This window comes from Struthio camelus, chromosome 4 (assembly GCF_040807025.1).
Source record: "Struthio camelus isolate bStrCam1 chromosome 4, bStrCam1.hap1, whole genome shotgun sequence".
Taxonomy (NCBI): Eukaryota; Metazoa; Chordata; class Aves; order Struthioniformes; family Struthionidae; genus Struthio; species Struthio camelus.
The window spans coordinates 80,949,634-80,970,529 of NC_090945.1; the positions used below are offsets into that span (position 1 = coordinate 80,949,634).

The 20,896-nt window shown below is 49.6% G+C and overlaps 1 protein-coding gene across 5 annotated transcripts; it reads left to right on the plus strand.

Moving 5' to 3' along the window:
- The first annotated feature begins 8,781 nt into the window (after positions 1-8,781).
- Positions 8,782-20,612, plus strand: THNSL2 (threonine synthase like 2). 5 transcript variants are annotated; one of them, XM_009686079.2, is made up of 9 exons: positions 8,782-9,336; positions 11,741-12,017; positions 13,021-13,215; positions 13,614-13,766; positions 14,186-14,416; positions 15,307-15,455; positions 18,189-18,314; positions 18,912-19,063; positions 19,163-20,612. In XM_009686079.2, the coding sequence occupies exons 1-9, from the start codon at positions 9,319-9,321 to the stop codon at positions 19,365-19,367; spliced, it is 1,506 nt and encodes a 501-aa protein (XP_009684374.2). In that variant the 5' UTR covers positions 8,782-9,318; the 3' UTR covers positions 19,368-20,612. The 5 variants fall into 5 exon arrangements, with proteins under 5 accessions (XP_009684374.2, XP_068799833.1, XP_068799834.1 ...); XM_068943732.1 differs by lacking the exon at positions 8,782-9,336 and adding an exon at positions 10,714-10,867; XM_068943733.1 differs by lacking the exon at positions 8,782-9,336 and adding an exon at positions 10,757-11,442.
- The last annotated feature ends 284 nt before the right edge of the window (positions 20,613-20,896 follow it).

Below are 20,896 nucleotides of genomic sequence, written 5' to 3' on the forward strand. Positions count from 1 at the left end.
CTCTATATTTTACAGATCTTGATTTACAATGTGAGGGCAGGGAATGTCCCATAAACCTGTTTTATGGAGGTAGCAACGTGGCATCCATAAACAAATGAGGAAAGAAAACCTGTACAGAGAGACTGGCTATCAGAGGAACGAGCCAAATCATCTAATCAGCTTGTAGTCTGGAAATGGACATCCAGAAGAGCAGAAAGTGGTGAAAAATGATGTCCTTTGGAGCTGACAGCATTGGGGAGGGGGGGTGTCTCTATTTGCTCATGTGCACATGCTAAGTCTTTAACACTGGCACAAAAAATACTGGCTGCACACTGGCAGAGTGCAGAAACTGGCACTCCTGCAGATGCCTTGCAGTCCTCCTCCGTAGCTGTGTGCTTTGGTATAATCCAGGGATATGTAGCACCAGTCACAAAATCATCATGGTCCCTTAATGAAAAAACAGGACTCAAAATCAAATCCTGGGCTTGACGTACTCCGGCTTGAAGAACTCATTTTGAGTTCAGGCTCCATCCCTCTGCGCTTGTCTCCGCGAAGGGGTTTGGTGTGGATGAATGCACTGGTGCCATTAGTGATCAAATCATGAGGAGCCACTGCTAAAAATCTCTCTAATCTCCTTTTCCCCAGAGCAGGAACAGTTACTTGTCTATCGACAAAGCATCTCTTCCCCTATAGCTGCATTTCTCACAAATACCGCATCAGAAGTCTCGAGGCAATGGTTGGGGCTGGGCTCCTTGGCCAGCGTGCCCTTATGGCCGGACGTCCCAAGTCTCCTCATCACCTCCGAGCGTCCACCCTCTGGGCCAAGACCCGCCGAGCTCGGCTTCTCCCTCTCCCTCTCCCATCAACGTTAAATAATTGTCCAGGATTCTCTTGTTTGTCAGCAGAAATGGGCAACTCGTGATGTAACTGACCCTACTTCAGATCTAAGTTGTTTTCTGCAGCTATCCTCCTCTTCTCATTTATTGTGGAGAGATACATGATAACTATGCTTCCAACTTTGGTATGCTGGGTAAATGTGGATGATGGAGGTAGGAGAAGTAGAAGCAGACAGTGAGCACACTTAGATGGATAGGATTCTGGAGAAATATCATCTGCTCTTGGTGTCTGCTGCAGTAGGAGTCATTCTCCTTTGAATGTCTCTGTTTATCTTGATTACTGCTGCCAATTTTGGAAATGCAACCAAATGATATTTGCTATAATTTGCTTACAGTTATCAATAATCAAAAATAAAACCTCTCTGTTTTGTCACCGAGTGCTCAGTGGATTGACATTCTTTTATTTCCCTAGTAAAGAAACGCAGAAGTACTTATGAAAAAGGAGAAGAAACCCTCACTGAATGAAATTTGGCCAGGGTAATTATTATCTAGCCAGACTTGCTGAACAAATGACAGGTGAGATAAACTTAATCTCAATAGCAAAGTTCAGAATACTTGTACAGCTCCCCATCAGAACACAGGCTCTTCTAAAACTTTCCAGGGCCAAGAAACTGCACCTCATTTGAATTGTCACAAGGCAGAGTCAGTTGACCTTTTGATCAAAACTTGATCCATAGCCTAAAACCTGGATCTGGGTTTCAAAAGGAGAAAAGGCTCAGATCATTTTCAAAAACTGTTGAGGAGGCTCTGTCTGGCAGAAAGCCAACAGGCTCCTTGGAGTTTAAGTTGCTTTGAAAAAAAAGCTTAGGACCTTAGAAGCTTGCTGCATGAAAGGACCCAAGTGTGCTATTTCTACTTTTTGTGCCTGAATCAATGATATGGACATGCAAAACTTCTCAGCTCCCTCCTAGCCCTACAGATACCAAATTCTCTGTGTCCCAAGGCTCTGAGTCACAGAAATGTTGCTTGGGAGGGACTTCTGGAGGTCTCTGGCTCAGCCTTCTGCTCCAAGCATGACTGTTGTTGATATGAGATCTGCTCAGCCGTGACTTTGTTTGGCCAGCCTTGACGACCTCCTCCTTCGTCTCTCGGGGTAGCTGTCCAAGGACTGCACCACCTAGCTGTTGAAGGACATATCCTCCTCTTCACCCAAACCTCTCAAAGTGCAGTTTGTGGCCATTGCCTCTTCTTATATCATCTGTCGTTACCAAAAAGAGCTTGGCCCCAATCATCCTTTTCCTGCCCTTGGAGAAGTTGCAAGCTCTGATCACCTTCCCTCACCCTCTCCATGGGGGTTTCCAGACCTGGCTCCAATGAATTAAGCGCTTGTGTCTGAGTGTCTATCAGGGCAGAGACAAGAACTCAGGTCTCCCTCTAAGCGGGGAATAACATTCAGACTTTTTCCTCTTTTTTTTTTCTGGAACCTGATGAGTGTACATGTATCCTTTGTCCAGCGAAAGGCCTTTGTCCATTGGGATTGAGAAACCACCATCTCACTTGCCCTGCAGCCTGACAATTTGGACATTATCGTCGGGGACAGGATTTTGACTCTCCCCTGACTGACCGCTGTCCCCATGAACCTGGCTGTCTCAGAGGCTGGCCAAGCGATCTGGCTTCAGGGCTGCTGTGGAAAGAAAGGCTTTTTCTGCCCCCTCAAGTTTGAACTAATGCTCTGCTTTCTGGATCTCTGAACTCCAGAAAGGACTTTATAGCTGGGAGTACTGTGTAGAGAGATACTTTGCTGTAGCCTAGGACTGCAAGGGTGCCTGGCAGCCTTGCAGAGCCTTCACAGACCTTTGCATCTCCTCTCCTGCTTCTTCTTATCTATCCTACCAGTGACTGTCCAAAATTTATGAAGCCTTTTCTTTCACTTCAGAGCCTTGGGAAGTCAGGACTTGGCATTGCAGCAGGATTTTCTTAGCCAAAAAGTGAAGGGCTACAAGCCAGGGCTTTTACTGATTCAATTAGGGGTTCCTTTAGTGCGAACCCAGTTGGGCATCCCCAAACCCATAACCATTTTTGAAGAGCTTGGTCACCAGCTTGTCCATCACAAATCCACTGCGTAAACTCCAATCTATCTTAAGCCATATTATTGCTTGGGTCTTCATATTTCTGTTCTGGGAACTTGGTCTCCCACCCAGTTTTCACGTCTTCAATTTGGTTATTTGTAATTTCAAAGAACAAAGGTTTCCTTAGCAGGCCACATGGCTGCATTACTTTGAAAGATTGGATGGGACGGGGAAAGATGGTGCTGCTGCTTTCAACCCTCTGCCCTTCTTGGCTTCCACTAGGTTTTCATTAGGCTTCATTACCAAGATAGCACTGACATGAAATAAGGCACAATTCACAGCTTTCTCTGTCTTTTTAAAACGGCCTCGATGGTCTCCTGGAATCAACATCAGACTCTATGACTCCAAGCGGTAACTTTTAGGCTGTAGATGTGCAAGTGCCAGTTCATATTGTCTAAGATTAGATACACCATTATCAGAGCATGATAAGCCTGCCGAAAATGGCAGCTTCTACAGAGCACTGCCACTTGATAACACCTTTGATTAATGCTGAAATCCAGTGAAAGGAAGCCCTCAGCTCTTGTCATCTTATTACAAAGGTCCCAAAGAGAGCAAAGGCCCTGTACTGCTTCTCCTAGGGCAAGGCAGCAATTTTCCCAGTAGCAAGAGATTTTTTTGCTGCCTTACCTTTGCTTGCCAGTGATTACCTGAAGAGTAGAGCTTACAGGAGATCTGACCTTCACTGCTAGAGTCTTGCCTTAGAGCAGTAACCCAACAGCTACCCAAAGCTATCTTGCCTGTGGTCCTAAGTAAAGGAGCAAGCTCTCCTATCTCCTAGAGATTTACCTGGCTGGTCTGAAGTCCGCTGGACACTAGAGCTGCCGTTACTGCCAAAGGACATCAAGAGCTGTGACGAGCGCAGCAAGGTCTGACTACCATGTGCTCATAGTGAGAAACCTGGGCTGCAGTGATAGGCTGTGCTGCTGGCCTGGCCCTGGCCTCCTCTCTTACCGAACCTCAAATGTTTGCAGTGGGGTGCCATGGCCTGTCTCCTGGCACGTGACACCTGCCTAGCTCCCCACATGAAGGAGACCGCTTAAAAGTCACGTTTGCCTCTTTCAGTTTGGCACTGATTCCTTTTATGTGACTAGGCTGTCCTCCATCACACCACCCAGCTTATGGAGTCTGGAGACAAGGACGAAAAGCAATGTTCATTGCTTGTGGAGCTAGTTTGTCCCAAGGCAGAGAAACAAAATGTTAGGAAAGAAACGGAGCCGTTAGCAGTTACATTCTTCAATGAGAAAGGTCTGGAAGAGCGCCCCACAATGGTGTGGTACATTTGAATAGCACGAATGCGATTATCTCATTCTGCTTCACATGTCTGTGGTGCAGATGTTTCCATCTGAGCTGGGTGTCCTAGGAACCCCTGCGGCACAGTGAGGATAAGCAAGCCTTTCATCTGATCAAATGGAGACTTATACTTTAGAAGTACAAGAAGAAGGGCACCCTCAGAGTACCGACAAGTGGTGAGACGAACTCCATCCTGGAGTGACACCTGGCTGTCACTCTAGGCATGTGCTCACCTCTCCAGATGGCCAACCCTCTCCTTGATCCTGATTTATGAAGCGCGGAAGCTCACTTAAAGACTACTCACAGTGGATGACAGGTATGTTAGTCAAGGATAGTTACACAGGCTCATTCAGGCGTGAGGAGGAGTGTGTGCCTGTGTGGCCTGCTGCTTGCACGTGGGTCCTGATGTACAACCCACCTTATTACAAAGATGCATGGCATGAACATCCCATTCCTTTATTGGGCTTTTAATAAATGTCATACAGTTGACTTGGTGTCCCACACTCATGATATCTAAAGGAGCCTCACACTCCAGGGCGATAATCACCTTGATATCTTCACTCCTTTGGCACAAAGGGACACCATCCAAAATGGGTAAAGCCTTTCAGTGCCAGAGAAAAATCTTCCTTGAGATCCTGGCCAAGACAGATGGACAAAAGGCAAAAATCAAGGGACACCCCAATGTCAGCATCTTCTGCTCCAAAGTGAATGTGCAGATGCTTCATGCCAGAGGCCAGCGTTCTCATCTCTTTCTAAGCTAAATGTACAATGACAATGTATATTTAAAAGAAATGTAAAGTTCAAAGAAAGGCCTCCACGGCCTTCCCTAGCAGATGGTGCTCCTTGCCTGGGGAAAACAATGACACCGGAGTGATGCACAAACTAGCGGCTTAGTGCTCGGGTATGACACTGCTGTGAGGAGGCCAGTGTAAGAGATTGCATGGGCACCTGAGAGCGTTACAGTTTTCACCAGAAGCCACGTCCCTGGGGCTTGCTGCTAGTGAAATATTCCCTGGGAAACGACTGCAATGCAAGTAAGACCAAAGCTGTTGACAAAGTCCAGGATTACTGTAGTCCATGTCCCATTTGGTGCTGTTGCCTATGGGCCACATCTGGATTCAATGCACCTCTGGGAGTGCAGGTATTTGCACTTGATGCATGAGGGTCAAGTGCACAGAGAAACTGTCTTGCCCAAAGACTCACCTGGTAAAGCTCTTGAAGCAGACATGCTGTAACCACTCAGCCATAAAAACATCCTCCTTGTCAAGTCACTGGTGGGTGGCAATAGGGCCCGTATTCCTGTGTGACTACAGATTTTGAGATAAAATTTGGCCCTGGGGTTTAATATAATCTTTGGCACAGTAGGATCAGATTGCGCAACCTTCTCCAGGCAAGAGCATCTTCAATGTCCCAGCACTGGAGCAAGCACTGCACAATCTCATCTTCATGTTTCCTTTCTGCTCTGCCTTTATGAGTGAGTCTTGCACTTTGGTCTACAAGACCTAAACCACCATGCAGATGTCCTTGGAGCCTGTTGTGAAATGCCTCACGGCAGGAAGAGGTGTCACACCCAGCCATGGTAAAAGGGCTGACGTGCCTGCTGTGTTATTTCAGCTGTGGGTGCTCCTTGCCCTGCCAGATCACTAGAGGTGAAGGTGGAAGTTCGTATCTGTTGTACTTGCGTATGAGGAAAGATGACATCCCACATGGAAGTTCTGTCTCAGAGACCATGTCAGCTGAGATATCTAGAATTTACACTGGATTTAGAAAGAGAGGAGAAGAGCCACATTCACCACAGCAAAAGGCAGCCTCTTGCACTTTGTTTCATTTGCAATTGCATACTTCTGCCTCCCTGACAAGGGACATTAACATAAGATTCTGGGTGCATATTTGTATGTACAGCCGCAGACCAACTCTGCAGACTTCTACAGTTCCCCATCCTGCTACGGATCCTAAACCTCATCAGCATGTGGGCCTGCTGACCTCTGAGAACGGCAGAATTGAAGTGCTTTGGTTTCCAGCCACAACATGACAATTTTTACCTGGAACCTCACTGTTTTCACTGTGAAAATTCGTACTTCTGTGTAGGAGAGGGGAGGGGACAAGGCACCTCTTCATCTATCAGCAGCGACAGGCTTATGTACTTTTTCTCAGACAGCATAACATGCTTCCCACTGGGAGCATACTCTGTACAGAGCAATAAAAGGCATTGCAGAATACCAAACATCCTTATCTTCTGCTTGTTGGATCTGCCTGGAGTTAATTCAGTCATTTATAGATCTGGAAGCCTTTGTTTGTGTGCAGTTTGCAAACACTGGGCAGCTCAGGTTGAGGCACGGTCTGTTTCTCTCTCTAGCAGGGGAGAGAGAAAGGATTGGGAGACAAGGGGGACATGTTTGTGTCATTCAGGTTTATGTGATGAGTCTTCATAAAACTGCCATGTTCTGGCCCTGGCTGTGACCAAGAAGTTTTTGATCTTCAAATGAGCTAGCTCCTGAGTAAGGCAATATACCGTAGAGGACGGCAAGGTGAGAGACACCTATCTGGTCAAAGCTGGCTCTGTCCATCCTTTGGCCATGCCTAAGTCGATCTCCCCATGGTGATGTGCCGAGTTCAAGCCTGATGGGGTCTCATGAAAGCCATGGTCTCCACGCAGCAGCTGTCCCCAGAGATGGCAACACAGACACCAGCCTCTGCCAGCCTTGTGCCTGTACTGAGCTACTGAGCCCATCCTGATGGTGAGACTAATGGCTTTGCCTGATGCTCACACCTTTCCAGTGGTCAACACTTGGGTTATTTTCATGTGTCCCTTTCTGAGTTTCTGTCTTGGATGTAGGACTCCAGAGACTCACGTGGGCCTGTCCTGTCCAGTCTTTCCCTTTCCCGAATAACTGAGCACCATTTGCAGTTCCCAAATATCTGAGCACCATTTGCATCTCAGTAGCAGCCCTCTTGCAGGTGAGATAGCTCAGTCCTTTCAGAGTGAGCTTCACAGCGTGATGGCTGGCCCGTTAGTAGCCACCACTTGGGCAGCTGCTGATGAGTAATAACTTCTTCCCTGCTGCCTTTTACTGATGTGGGATTTGAGAGTCTCTTCCTTGCCTGTAGAAGAAAAGCGAGACTCAGAGTATGTGTTTTTGTGGGGGAACCACCATGGAGCAGCAGGCCTGGTTCCTAGTTCCCTTGAGAAGAGACAGCCTGTGGCTCTAACACTTTTTTCCACCCTTTGCCCGACAGTAACTGGGCTTTGATGTGAAAATGGAGATGCAAGGAGCAGAGGGCAGGAGAGGAGAGACTGTACGGGAAGGAGAGTGATAAAACCTCAGGACAGATCTGAGGAATAAGGTGGGGTGAGCCAGAAGAACCTAGTTCCTCACCTCAACCAGCGTTTGCCTTGTCTGAGGCCATCCAACTTCCTCCAGGGAGCTCCAGCCTGACTGGAGACACCTCTGCACAATCACAGGGGTAGGAGGTGTTGCAGTCTAATGCTACAGCTACAGATCGATCCCTTATTTCCTCCCGGGCCCAGCAACACTGGGCTGATGGTCGGGAACCAGGGCTCCCCGGAGGTGGCAGCTCACCCTTCACCACCTCCTCACTGATGCGGGGCATTGCCGCCATCTAGTGATACAGGGATTAATTTGGGGCTTTGCAGAGTGGTGTGGCAAGCCTGTGGTCCTCCAGGCCCTGGGAACGCTTTGCAAGAGGTACAGGACAGGGACCCAAATCCAGCTCTATAAATACAACTGATTTCTGATGCGCAACTTCAAAGTGCAGCTGCTAAGGAATAAAGAGGCGCCAAGGTGGAATTGCAAATCCAAGCAGGAATAGGGAGGCACTAGGCAAGATCATGTTAATTAAAAGCTGTTAAATTTTCCAGCTCGTGACCTGCTGCTGAGGTGGATAAGCCACAGCGGTTTTGCAGCTGGCACCTAGTGGCACAGGCGCTCTCTTCCTTGTTCCCCTCCATTCCTTTTAAATTCAAAAAAATGAATTAAAGACATGATGGCATAAAAAAGAATGCATCAACCTTGCAGGGCTGAGCACGGGAAAACCCCTCCCAGTAAATGGCATTATCATACTGGTGCACATCCCAGGTGCTTCCCTTACATACCACGCTCACATATGACCTCCACATAAGCGGTACTCGCTTGACCAATTCACTCAAAAGGGGTGGTTGCGAATGCTGACACCCATCGTAGCCTTAGCAGATGATCTCATTAGCAAGTGCTATCACTGCAGATAGGCACAGGGCACCGATAAAGCGGTGTCAACAGCCCTATTTCTGTCCATGAGCTTGGAGGAGCAGGTTATCCCGGTGCAAACCATTTTTTGCAGTGCTCCTGGATGCACGCCAGAGGGATATAATGCTGAAGTGATCATCAGTTTGCCTCCAAGTGCTCCTCTTCCATAAAAACAACAAAACATAAAAGGTAGATCAGTGAAGTTATCTCACAAGATGAAGGCACACACTATCAGTAGTGCTGATACAAGGAAGGGGTGCAAAGGGCAGCAAAAGGACAGAGGGTATCTTGAACTTCATGCTGTTTTGCTTCTTAAACCAGCACTGTTTGCGGTTGGTTTAACCCGAACATGAACGCACGCTTTTCGGCTGGACGCTTGCATTTGAACTTGGATTAGCAGCCTGGGCTAAAGTCTATGCGAGAGCCTGAATTTGAACTTGCAACTCACTGAAATGATTCTGTACCACTCTCTTTTCATAGTTTAACTCTGCATCCTGGACTGGGAGCCAGAGTGGCTTTGATAGTCTTGTTGACTGTCTTTGACGGTGTCTTTTTTCGTGCCAGAAATCAGATGTACAGCAAGGAAATGCCGGTGGCAGTGAAGGGCAGAGCAGCCCGCAGGCGGCGGGGCCAGTGGGGACCCGGTGGCGCGTGCAGGTGCGCTCCAGTAACACCGCCTGCTATTTTGGTATCTGGCAAACACAGGATTAATCACTAACCCGAGTGTGTATTAAAGGATCGTTTACCTTCCACAAATACCCAGGGAACAGAAAACACGCGGAGCTGAGAACAGCTCCTGTGGACGCCGTTTCGCCCTCGGTCCTGCAGGATTTGCTGGGGATGCGGGGACCAGCTGAGGTGAGTGGCTGAGGTCCCTGAAACGGGCACCTTAGGTGGCCCTGGGGGCTTGCATTGACTCAGGTGCCCCTGGGACGTGCTGGGGCTGACCCGGGGGAGGTTTCGCCATGGGTTTGAGCCCACGTGAGGGCAAGCTGTCCCCGAAAAGCCAGGTCCTACCTGGCCACCTGCTCCTGCAGCTGATTTGCTCTTACTGTGAACGGGCCAGCTCTGCTCAGCTTCTGAAATTTAGGCATCCATCTCCCACTGCAATAAAGTCCTTTTTGGCCTTCAAGTCTAGGAAAGCCCTTTCCACACTGGCATTCAGGGAAAATCCTTTTGCTCGAGCCCGGGGTGACCCGCAGCGGCGCAGCCCTGCCAGCAGCGCGGCTGGGGGACGACGTGCGCCTGGCCCGAACCGTAGCACTTTGGCAGGTCCCGCATCCCGTACTGCAGAGGTGATGTTTTCGCCTTGATGGGCCGTATTATCAGCAATCCTTTGCCCCTCTGCACCTCATCGTCAGGGGTCGAAGTCCCCGCACGCGCTACAGCTATAAAGTGCCCCAGGTCGGCACGGGCGGCGCGGGTGTGCTGAGCCCTCTCGGCCAGGCTCTGATCGGAAAGCAGGATTGTACCAGCCGGTACCCGCGTCCGCGCAACCGCCGAGGACGTGCCCTCCCTGAGAGCATGCCTCTTGGATGGCTTTACGCGCGTTTTACCAAGCACGTTTCTGCAGCGCTGTGCACGGCTGCATCCTCTGGCTTGCTCCCCGGCCACGCGCTGGCACCCACAAACCCACAAGCACCCCTCTGGCCTCTCGCCAAGCATCCTGGAGGCACAAGAAGTGACTCCGCGGCGCAGGAGCACGAGTCCTGCGCTCACCTTGCCCTTCAGAAAGCACTGACTCTAGGAAGGGAGGCAAGGAAATTAAGAAATAAGGAAGAGCTGTCCAGCCCTTCCCAGCAAAGGGAAGCTTGCCACTGGCTTTTGCTCAGCCCTGTGCAAGTCTCCTGCTCGTCCCGTGCCTCAGTTTCCCCATCTGTGGGATGGGGATGTTATCACAGCCCTGCCTTGTAGGTGGCTTTACATAACTCAGCTATAGACTAATTTCTCTTGGGAGGGACCTCTGGAGGTCTCTGGACCAAACCCTGCTTTAAGCAAGTCCAATCCCAAAGTTAAATGCAACCTGAGAGTTAGATCAGGTTGCTCAGGGCTGGTACAGTCCAGTTTTGAGCACCTCCAAGGTTAGACCAGAGTTGAGAAGCTCTCCCGGCCCCTGTCCCAGCCTCTGACCACCCTCGCTGTGAAAAGACGTTTCCTAAAGTCTGCGTGGGTTTTTCCCTCGCTGCGACCGCGGGCGGTGGGGAGCGGAGCAGAGCGATCCTGCTGGGGGACTCTCATTTCCCTCGGCCGGTTGCAACGGGGAAAGGTTTCCGCGAGCACAAGGGCCGAGGCTGGCTGGCTGGCGAGCGGCCAGCCGAGCGCGGGACGGCTGCCACCGGCCGCGTCCCTTCTGCGCGGCGCTTAGCCAGCCGGGGGCTTCCGGCCGCGGGTACCGGTCTGGTCCAGTGACCTGCTCCATCCTTCCCCGCGGCTAAAAAGCAAACCGGCTGGCTCGGGACGAGCGGAGCAGCCTGCACGGGCGGAGGACGGGAGAGCGGCCGCGCGGGATAGCGCCGGGCTCTGCTTCCAGCCGGGGCTGAGCGCGGGCAGGCGGTGAAGAGGGCCGCGGGCAGGGGAGGAACGAGCTTTTCAGGCTTCCAGCTGTTTCAGGCGCCAGACGTCGCATCTGGGCTGTTTAGCAGCATCAGTCTGCAAATTTCTCCAGTGTCTTTTTGGTGCTGGGGATATTTGCAGTCTCTCCAGCCAGCTCCTGTTTACCGTGATTTTACCCGAGCTGGACACAGAGCTGACGCACAGAAATCACCTCCCGTTGCTTGTGAGAAACGCTCACGAGTGGATGCTCATTTTTTTGCTCGCTGCTTCCCAGGCGTGATTGTATTCATCAGTCCGGAAAACGCTGCTGGGAGCAGCACGGCTCAGGCAAAGGAGGTGTCAGGCTTTGGGAAACGGCATTTGAAATAGATTATTTTTGATAGCTTCTGAATAGCCTCGGAGGCATTAGAGGTGAAGCTTTTAGCTTTATTCCATGATTGTGATGGCTGGGAAAAAATTGTACCTGAAAACTGAAATTGTGAGGAGTTCACGAGGCTCCAGCAGCTGGGGCTGCATGGAAACACTGAGCAGCAAAGAGGCAGCAGTGTGCAGGAGTTAGCAGGATATAAACTTCGTGGAAGAAATGTTTCGTTCTATTTAAAATTATGCCAGTTTTATTCTTTCAGCCATTTTTAACTCAATGGGTTTTTTTTTTTTAAATTCTACTTTTTCCCCTTTTTCTTTTTTTTCTGTCCCCTGCGCCCTCCAGGAAGGCAGCGCACACAAATGCCAGAAAGTGCACAAAATGGGGGATGTGGCACCCATGGAGTACGTGAGCACGCGAGGAGGCCTGGACGCCACGGACTTCGAAGGAGCCCTCTTTTCTGGCTTTGCTCCCGACGGGGGCCTCTTCATGCCCAGCGCCGTGCCCCGGCTCGACGTGCCCACGCTGCGACGCTGGAGCGCCTTCTCCTACCCGCAGCTGGTGAAGGAGCTGTGCTCCCTCTTCGTCACTGCCGAGCTCATCCCCAGGAGCGTGCTGGATGGTAAACCTCGCCGCGGGGCCGTTTGCAGAGACACGGGCCAGGGGGCCGGGGCGTTGAACCTGCTGCTGTTCTCCCTGCCTGCACCCTCCTCATCCTTGCTGCACCCTGCGGCCCAGCGTGCAATTGTCCCTCTCCTTTCTCTACCCTTTTCCCCCGCTGTCGGCTTGCTGGGGCTTGGTTACCTTCTTGGAAATGTGCTGCTCCCCACCTGGCTGCAAACAGTGATTCTGGGGACTGCAATAGCGATTCTGCGGTTTGCAATAATGATTCTGGGAAAGCAACAGTGACTGCTGACGCTGCATCCCCGCTTACTGCTGGAATAAAACTGCACCCCTCGAGGTGTTTGGCATGGCTGGCCAGCAGCGGCTGCAGCACCCGTGGGTTTCTCTGCTCTTTCTGGGCGTTTGCCTGCACAAAAGTGCACGAAAAGGGGCATTTGCGGCATAGGACATCATGCACGGAAAAATATTTTGTCCCGTTTGGGCTGTCCAGCACAGAAGTGCCCCAGGGCTGTGCACAGCGACGGCAGGCACACGGTGAGCTGTGCCCACGTGCTGGCGCGGCAACAGGGCTGGGGGTCACCTGCAGAGAAAGAGCTGCCCTCTGCATAGGGCTTTTTGCTGCTTGATGCTCCTTCCGTGGTCCGATTTTTAATGTTTTTAACATTTAGCAGCTATTCTTTCCACCAGAGGGCAGCTATAACCTCCACGCTCATCAGTGCGTTAGGGTAAAATTTCTTTTATTTTTCTATTTTGACATAGTTGCCCTGATTGTCCTGGGGTTACTCAGTGAAGAGGTATTGCAGACAAAGGCTGATTTATGCCAGGATCAGACTCCTAAATAACTAAGAATGACATGTTGGATATCTGCTCGTCACCTCTCTAGCAGCAGAGCCTTGGGTTTTGCAGTGTGGCTCCCAGGAGGAATACGGACGATGAAAACTGCAGTCAGAAGTGTCCTCCTTGACCTATTCTAACCATCTCTCTACCCTCTCTTCCTCTAGACCTGATCGACAGAGCCTTCAGCCGGTTCAGACACAAGGACGTGGTCCATCTGTCCAGGCTGAAAGACGGGCTGAATGTGTTGGAGCTCTGGCATGGGGCTACTTATGCTTTTAAGGACCTGTCCTTGTCCTGCACGGGGCAATTTTTACAGTATTTCTTGGAGAAAAACCAGAAGCACGTCACTATCCTAGTGGGTGAGTATCCTTCTTGGTGCAGGTAAAACTTCTGGGGTCTCTCTGGGCTGAGCATGGTTTAAGGACACTGCAAGGTCCGTTTGCTGCCAGCCTGGTGCTGGCACATCACCGAGCCTCTCTGGATGGAGCAGCCTTGGGGACCCACAGTTGCTGTTAAGCACAGGGGTGTCTCTGCTTCACCAGGAGAGCCACCAACTTGCAGAAGCCAGGGTGGTGTGATGGTGGCATCATGTCCTGGGTGGCTGGTGAGACACCCCTGGGCTGAATGCCATGGGTGCTGCTCTAGCCGAAAACATCCCAGGGAGCATCTCTGCACCTTTTCTTTCTTTAGAGAGGGTGGTGATGCGGGTTGACAGAGCGACATTCATTTTTATTTGTTCTCCCTCACTTTGAAACAGGGACGTCAGGGGACACAGGGAGCTCAGCAATCGAGAGTGTGAGAGGGCAGAAGAACATGGACATCTTCGTTCTGCTGCCCCACGGGCTCTGCACCCAGATACAGGAGCTTCAGATGACCACTGTCATTGAAGAAAACGTCCACGTCTTTGCTGGTTGGCATTGCTGTGTGCTTTAGGGCCCCGCTGTGTCGAAAGCATGGCCTAAAGGTCTCATGGACGTAGTGGCACAAGCTACTCCTTTTGTGGCTGGATCATTAATGTTACAGTTGACTGGATGCCTGGTAAAAGGTGCCCTGGCAGAGGTTATTCTGGCCTCGATTTGAATTTTTTGAACCTAAAATATCTACAGGTGGTAGGAATGGAAAATATGCCGAAAGCAGAAACCACCCAAGCATCCATGCTGTGCTCCTCAACTGTAGCTTGCACAGTCCTGGCGCCAAGTCTGCAATTCGGGATGCCCCTCTGTGCAGTTAATCCTTGGCCCTGTGTCTAGACCCATTTCTGAACAGAAACACTCTGTGCCTAATTTGCTGATGTTGGTGCATCTAATCTGTCCTTTCTTCTTTTGACAGCTGATGGAAACAGCGATGAAATCGATGAGCCGATCAAGGAATTATTTGCTGATGCTGATTTTGCCATAAAACACAACCTGATGAGCTTGAATTCAGTCAACTGGTCGAGGATTATGGTGCAGATTGCTCACCACTTCTTTGCTTACTTTCAGTGCGCACCATCCCTGGACACCATCCCCCTGCCTGTGGTGGAAATTGTTGTGCCAACAGGAGGAGGAGGAAATATCACAGGTGAAGGGAAAAATTAAGATCAGATGGGGAAAAGATAGGGTGCATTGTTATCTATGGACTAAATGCACTTTGCAAAAGATAGTCATTGCTGCTTATCAATATTAAAACACTCACTCTCCATTAGGAGTTCTTCAGAACCACTTATATTTTATTACTCATTTATGGTTATTACTCATTTAAGTGTCAGTGATGATTTGCAAGACGCAGAAAATCTGAAATTATCCTTTGATGATGATGGTAGGACTCCTAAGGGCGGGCACATGAAAAGTGGGCAGAGTGCGTTTCACCCTCAAGAGAGAGAAAAGATTGAGGCTCTGATTTCTTAAGTGAGACCTTAACAGAGCTGTGGAGTCCTGCCCAGTACTACCCTGGTTTGCACGGCAGTGCACTGTCAGGAGAACTGTTCGCTCCTGATTGCATAGCTCCAGCCATTTAAATGTGAATCTTTGATTGCCTCCATCTCGAAATAGGTATATAACTGTATTATGAAAGCCGTAAATGATTTTATTCGCTCAGGTGCATTCACTGTATTTCCAGGCCACCCATCTGAGGCAGCATTACTAAGCTGCAGGAGCCCAAAGGCTTCACCTCTCTTGCCTGAATGCAGGTGCCTGACCTCTTAGTCTGCTGCCATCCATCTTCAAATGTGGAGATGCTCAAAGGGCCAGGGTTCAGTGGGCTGGCTTGGCAGGAGGAGCACTGCGGCCCAGGATTTTTTAATCTGGAGCTCTACTGAAGTACTAAAGATAGGTTGTAAGAGTTGTAGTAGAGAATGTCATTTCTGGCTGCTCCTGAAATAGATGCTCAATCAATTTGTGCAGTGTCTTCTTTACTAATCCTTTGAATGTTTCTTCCTCGAGCAGGCTTGTAATTTTTTGCTTGTTTTCTAGCTGGCTGTATCGCCCAGAAAATGGGTCTTCCAATCCACGTTGTTGCCGTGGTTAACAGTAATGACATCATTCATCGGACTGTTCAACTTGGAGATTTCTCCCTGTCGGGGGATGTGAAGGCTACGTTAGCATCAGCCATGGATATTCAGGTATTTAATGAATTGGTCAAAATGGGAAGAGATTGAATATTATATATTTTTATATTTCTTTTTCTTGCATTGTGTTCTACCTGGTTTATGAGGGCATAATTCTGCCATTGGGACTGTTTCTCAGCAATGAATTCAGAGGTGTGACTCATATTCAGCATTTATGCTGCAGCCTGCTGAACTGAGATAGATCAAGCACCTTCTTCAAAGCTTCTTCATAGCTTTTCAGGGCTTGACTTTGTAACCGTCAGTGCTAATGCTGGGTTTCTGGGGTTTTGTTACGTGTCAGCTTAGAAAGAGATGGACTTTTTTCAAGGCTTCTGCGGCACTTAGAAAGGTATAAGTCCTGTTACGTCTCAGCGGCTCTGCCTGTGCTTGTGAAAGTCTCCACCAAGAAAAGGTACCAGGAGAAAGGTATTACCAAAGAAATGCCTCATCTACGGCCATCTGCAGTTTGCCCAGAGCAAAACATGTCCCAGCAGGCAGGCAAAGGCCTTAGAAATGGAAAGTCATGGAGGGACCGACAGCAAATGCCTAGAAGTCAACCCTTCTGTTTCATATCTACCCGGTGATCCATGGGCATTAGATCTGCTTCCAGAAAAATGACTGAGGTGTGAAAATACTTGGTGTCATATCACTAAGGCCTTAAACTGTTTGGATTTTCCAAATGCTGTTCAGACTCAATAGGAGGACCTTAGAAGATCGTTATGCCCCTATTACCAGGGCACTGTGGTCTGCAGCCTGAATTTCCTCCAGACGCATGAATTTCTAGGGCTCCTTGCAGACCTCAAGGGATGGCTGGGTTCCTCTCCTGTTTTGTGTCTCTTCAGCGGCACCAGACTTCTGAGGTCCTTCAGCTGTGCCAGGTTGAGATAGAGAGTGCAGGCAGCTGGGTAAGGTGACATCCAAAGATCCCCAAGGAGCTGCATAGGCATATCCCTCTTTGTGTTTTCCCCATGGCTATGTGGCCCATCATAGTTCAGCCCAAATATGAAGTGCCCATACAAACTCTTCAGTAGATCAGCAGTTCATCCTGGAGTGGACCTCAGGAGGTCTCTAGTCCAACTTCCTGCTCAAAGCAGGGTCAGCTATGAGGTTAGACCAGCTTGCTCAGGACTTGTTCCAGTTAAGTTTTGAAAATCTTCAAATGTGGAGACTACAATTTCTGTTGCCTCTTTTGCACACTAAATTAAAGCAGAGAAAGCCTCCTGCCTAGTCACTAGTGCTAAAGGTGAACTACAAAGTCTTTCTAGTGTGAATGAACCTTTTAAGGAGAAATTCTAGGAGAAGTGCAATAGGACACGCTGTGTCTTTGCAGCAAATGAAGCCAACCAGGGACTGTTCTCTGGCCCTGAGCTCAAGGAGCACCATACAGCTCATGCTCACATGCCTAAACTTTCCTCAGGAACAGTCCCTAGCATGGACTATCCTCCAAACTGGGCCCAGGCAATCTCCTGGACAGTCCTAGCTGGTGTGGGAACAAAAGCAGACCAGAGAGCTGGCTAGTGAATAAATGGCAAGGCCAGTGCTCATATCAGTATCCTGGTCCTGTTTGATTCACTGGTGCAGATGTAGCGTTCTGTAGGGGAAGCCTCAAGGCTGGTACAAATGGAGTGTGACTGGGAAGGTCTGGGTGTGGGAGCAGCACGGGAACTGCAGGAAAAGGGCTTCAGGGCAGGTGCTGGAGGCACCTACAGTAGCAAGTCACCAGCATCCAGGCACGCTGGCAGGTAGCTTCTCAGAATACCAAGGTCAGGTTGACAGCCTAAAACAAGGGACAATCTAAAGCAAAGGGCTGACTACACTCAGACTAGAATGAAGATTATAGGCTGGAGTCCTTAGGAGGTGACAGTGGGAAGATGAAGAGCAGAGCTGGAGCGGTGAGATACCCAGATAAGGACATGAAAGGCTGAGTAAGTCCTAATGACTCACTGAGGTTGGACAGGACAGAGAGACAAAAGGTCACTGTCACTATCAGCTCCTAAAAGGAGTAAAGAGCACATCCAAAACCAGCACATGGTTGCAATGTAGGAACAACTGAGGAGGTGTGATGAGGCCTTGATAGCTGGTGTCCCTTGCCCTGTCTGTCCCTACAAGCTGTCCTGGTCAGCCCGTCGGGACACATGTTTCTTGGTGTTTGTGAGTATGTGGGAATGAGGCTGTGAGGTGTGAAACTGGTTTTGCCTTAAAATAAAATCATCTTCACTCCTATACAGTCTTATGTTGAGTTTTGCTGCAGTGTCACAACACTGATTGCTACATAGCAAAACAGACCAGTCAGATCCTATATGTGCCTTATATGTTCATAAAGATTATCAGTTAACCCTGAAGGGAGCTGAGCGACTTACTAAGCCACAAAGGAGCACAACGACTCACAACTGCATCTGCAGCACTGGATAAACAGTTGGATATTTCCATTTCACAAGCACGTCGTGTTATTAGCCTGCTTTCCTCAAAGTAATTATACAGATGTAGTCACACTGCCTATTTGTCCATAGTTTTTCAAGCTGATGGTCGCTCGGAGAGGTCAGAAGTCTGAGAGACCTCAGGTGCCTACAAGGCTTGAGGAAATAGGTGTCCAGGCATGAAGCACAAATCCCACCACGGGCTCCACTGAGCAAAAGCTGCAACAGGAGCTCAACCCTAATTAAACATCAGAGAATCCACCCAGGTGCTCCCCACCGAGCAGAAATTCGTGGTTCTGCTGCTCATATGTTGCCCTGTTATTCTTCCTAGGAGCCTTACAACATGGAGAGGATCCTCTGGCTGGTTTCTGACGGCGACAGCAGCCTCATCAAAACTCTGATGGAACAATTCAGTGTGTCCAAAAGCCTCAAGCTCCCAGATGATTTGCACAGAAAGGTAAGTTCCTTTACACACGCGCACACGCGCGTGCACGCACACATGTGTATAAGGAGATTTACTGCTGCCAATTGTTTCTGACTTGTTTCCAAAATAAAAAATTCAGCTTGCAGCGGCTCACGTTGAGGAGTTTCCAACCTAAAACGTGAGTGTTAGAAGAAAGGCTGGAGGAGAGGTTTTATATCAGACGTTAAAAAAAAAAACTTAAGAAAACACTTTCTTCTTAAAAAACTAATTCAAAAAAAACCCTACGATTATTTAGGTAGGATATGAAACCACCCCTTCCTTACAGACACCAGGCAGGTAGTAGCCACATTAACAGTGCATCGAGCACCCCGTCTGGGGCTGCTCCACGCGGCCGTTTCCTCCCCTTGCCGCGGTGGCCACCCCTATTTCCTCAGGCACGGGGTAACCCACACCCCGATTGCTCTGCAGCTTTGAGCCGCCCCGTTTATAACTTTTTTCTTGCCGTCTGCCCATGCTGCAAAAACCTCACTGGAAGCCCTGCTGAGCATCGCACGTGGCCGGGCTGTAGCGTGCTGCCGGCAGTTTGTCCTGGGCGAGCATCTCACTGCACTCCCGCTCCGCTCTCTCCAGCTCACGCGGGTGCTGGGCTCGTGCGCGGCCTCCGACGAGGACATCGTGCGAGCGATGAGGCGCTGCTGGGACGAAAACCGCTACCTGTTGTGCCCCCACTCCGCGGTGGCTGCTCACTACCACTACGCGCAGCTGGACGGTGGGAGCCGCAGGTGAGCACCCGCTTCTGCAGAGCACCTCGTGTCGGTGGGGACAGCCGCCCCTCCGGCTCCGGGTGTGCTTCCCTCCGATGATGCCTTGCTTTTTTACAGCACGCCTCGGTGTTGCTTAGCCCCGGCCTCAGCGGCCAAGTTTCGGGATGCTGTGCTCAGAGCCGGCCTGGTTCCTGACGTCCCTCCTGAAATCAGTGCCTTAACAACGCTGGAGACCAGGTCAACCCCCTTGAAGAGCGGGGAGAATTGGGCAGAAACGCTCCGGGAGCAGATAGAAGATGTGGCCCAGCGGAGAAAGATGTAGGTGGGATCACAGGACACCGCTGCGTGGTCAGTTGCACGGACGTGGCCTGGATTTGTGCTATAAAGGCAAATGCACCCTAAGGCTCCTTTTCCATTTGAAGGAGAGATGTTTCTCTGAGAGACAAGTCCAGGCTCTCCATACGATGAGCTAGAGAATTATCCCGAAGCACATACTTTGAATTTTTTTGGAATTAAATAGATATTTTGCAAAATGGTCACGAAAAAGCTTTCTAACTATGTTATCCCTTTCATATAATTTCATAAAAGCCTGTTGAGGCTTTCAGAAAATGTGTTTGTCCTATCTTTGGTAGCCGTTATGGACAACTCCTTTAAAACGATCCACGATCATTAGCTTCCTGAACATTATTCAGTGAGTCTCATCCTGTATGTCTTGTTTCCTCGGAAAACCCGCCTAAAAGCGTACTCCCACATGAGAGTACAGAGTTGTAATGACTTTCCTCTGAACAGCCACTTGGTGGAAATAACGCATATGAGTTACACCAGTAAAAAGCAGAGCTGAGCTGCAGTTACTAGATCATATTTACATGGCGCTTTTACTGGTGAGAGCTATCGGTTGTTCTTCCTTCTCCAGCAAGCGCCCTGACTCGGGCATCTCCGTTGTTTTCAGTAGATCATAAAACATGGGGCCAGAGCAGTCCAAATAATTGGGCTGAGCGGACACCTTAATGCCTGTTCGCGTGTGGGCAACCTGCTTTCAAAAATGGCTTTGCCTAAATAGCAAAAAAAAAAAAAAAAGGTGTGTGGGGGGGAGAAGGCAGAGGGTAGCAAGGGACCTGCAGTGGGAGGTTTTTGCAAGCATCCCTAAAAGCGCAGGCTGAGCGTGGGGACGCATGGAAGAGCAGTAGGGATTGGGGGATGGTGCACGCCAGGAAGGGGCTTTTTGGCAGCTTCTGGTGTTAGGTTGGGTTGAAGATCATGCTGAGAAACTGGAATCACCGAGGAAGAAATGGGGTTCACTGAGCTGGTTTGCAAATCTTTGCAAGCAATGCAACAGTCTTGGGTCAGCTCACGTTTAATAGCCTAGCAACGTTACACTGAGAAATGTGTCTCCGTGCAATACCTACTAATACATCTGATAAAACTTAAAAAAAAAATCCATTTATTTAGCACCAATGCAACATGTGTTTCCATGGTACATCAGCTCCAGTTGCTTGGGCTGGGCTGGAAGGCTGCTGATCGAAACTCAGCACAGATTAAATTTGCAATAAAAATAAGTAGGATGGGCATTTGGAGAACCGCTTATCTTCTGTAAGGACTGTTTACTAGTGGTGATATAGCCATAACGGCCACGCTGGGGAAAAGCACTGTTAGGTAGCTGGTATTAAGCCACCTTGAAGCCAAGTGCTCCATGGGACCAGCAGTGCTGCAGTGGGCATCGTAACTGTAGCTGCTTCCTGGCCTTATACCTCGCTCCCGCGAGCTAAATCCTGCAGCAGGCGTTTCGTGGGCAACTTCCACTGAAACGAACAGGAAATGGGAAATTCCCCTTATCTGAAGACCGAAACTGCA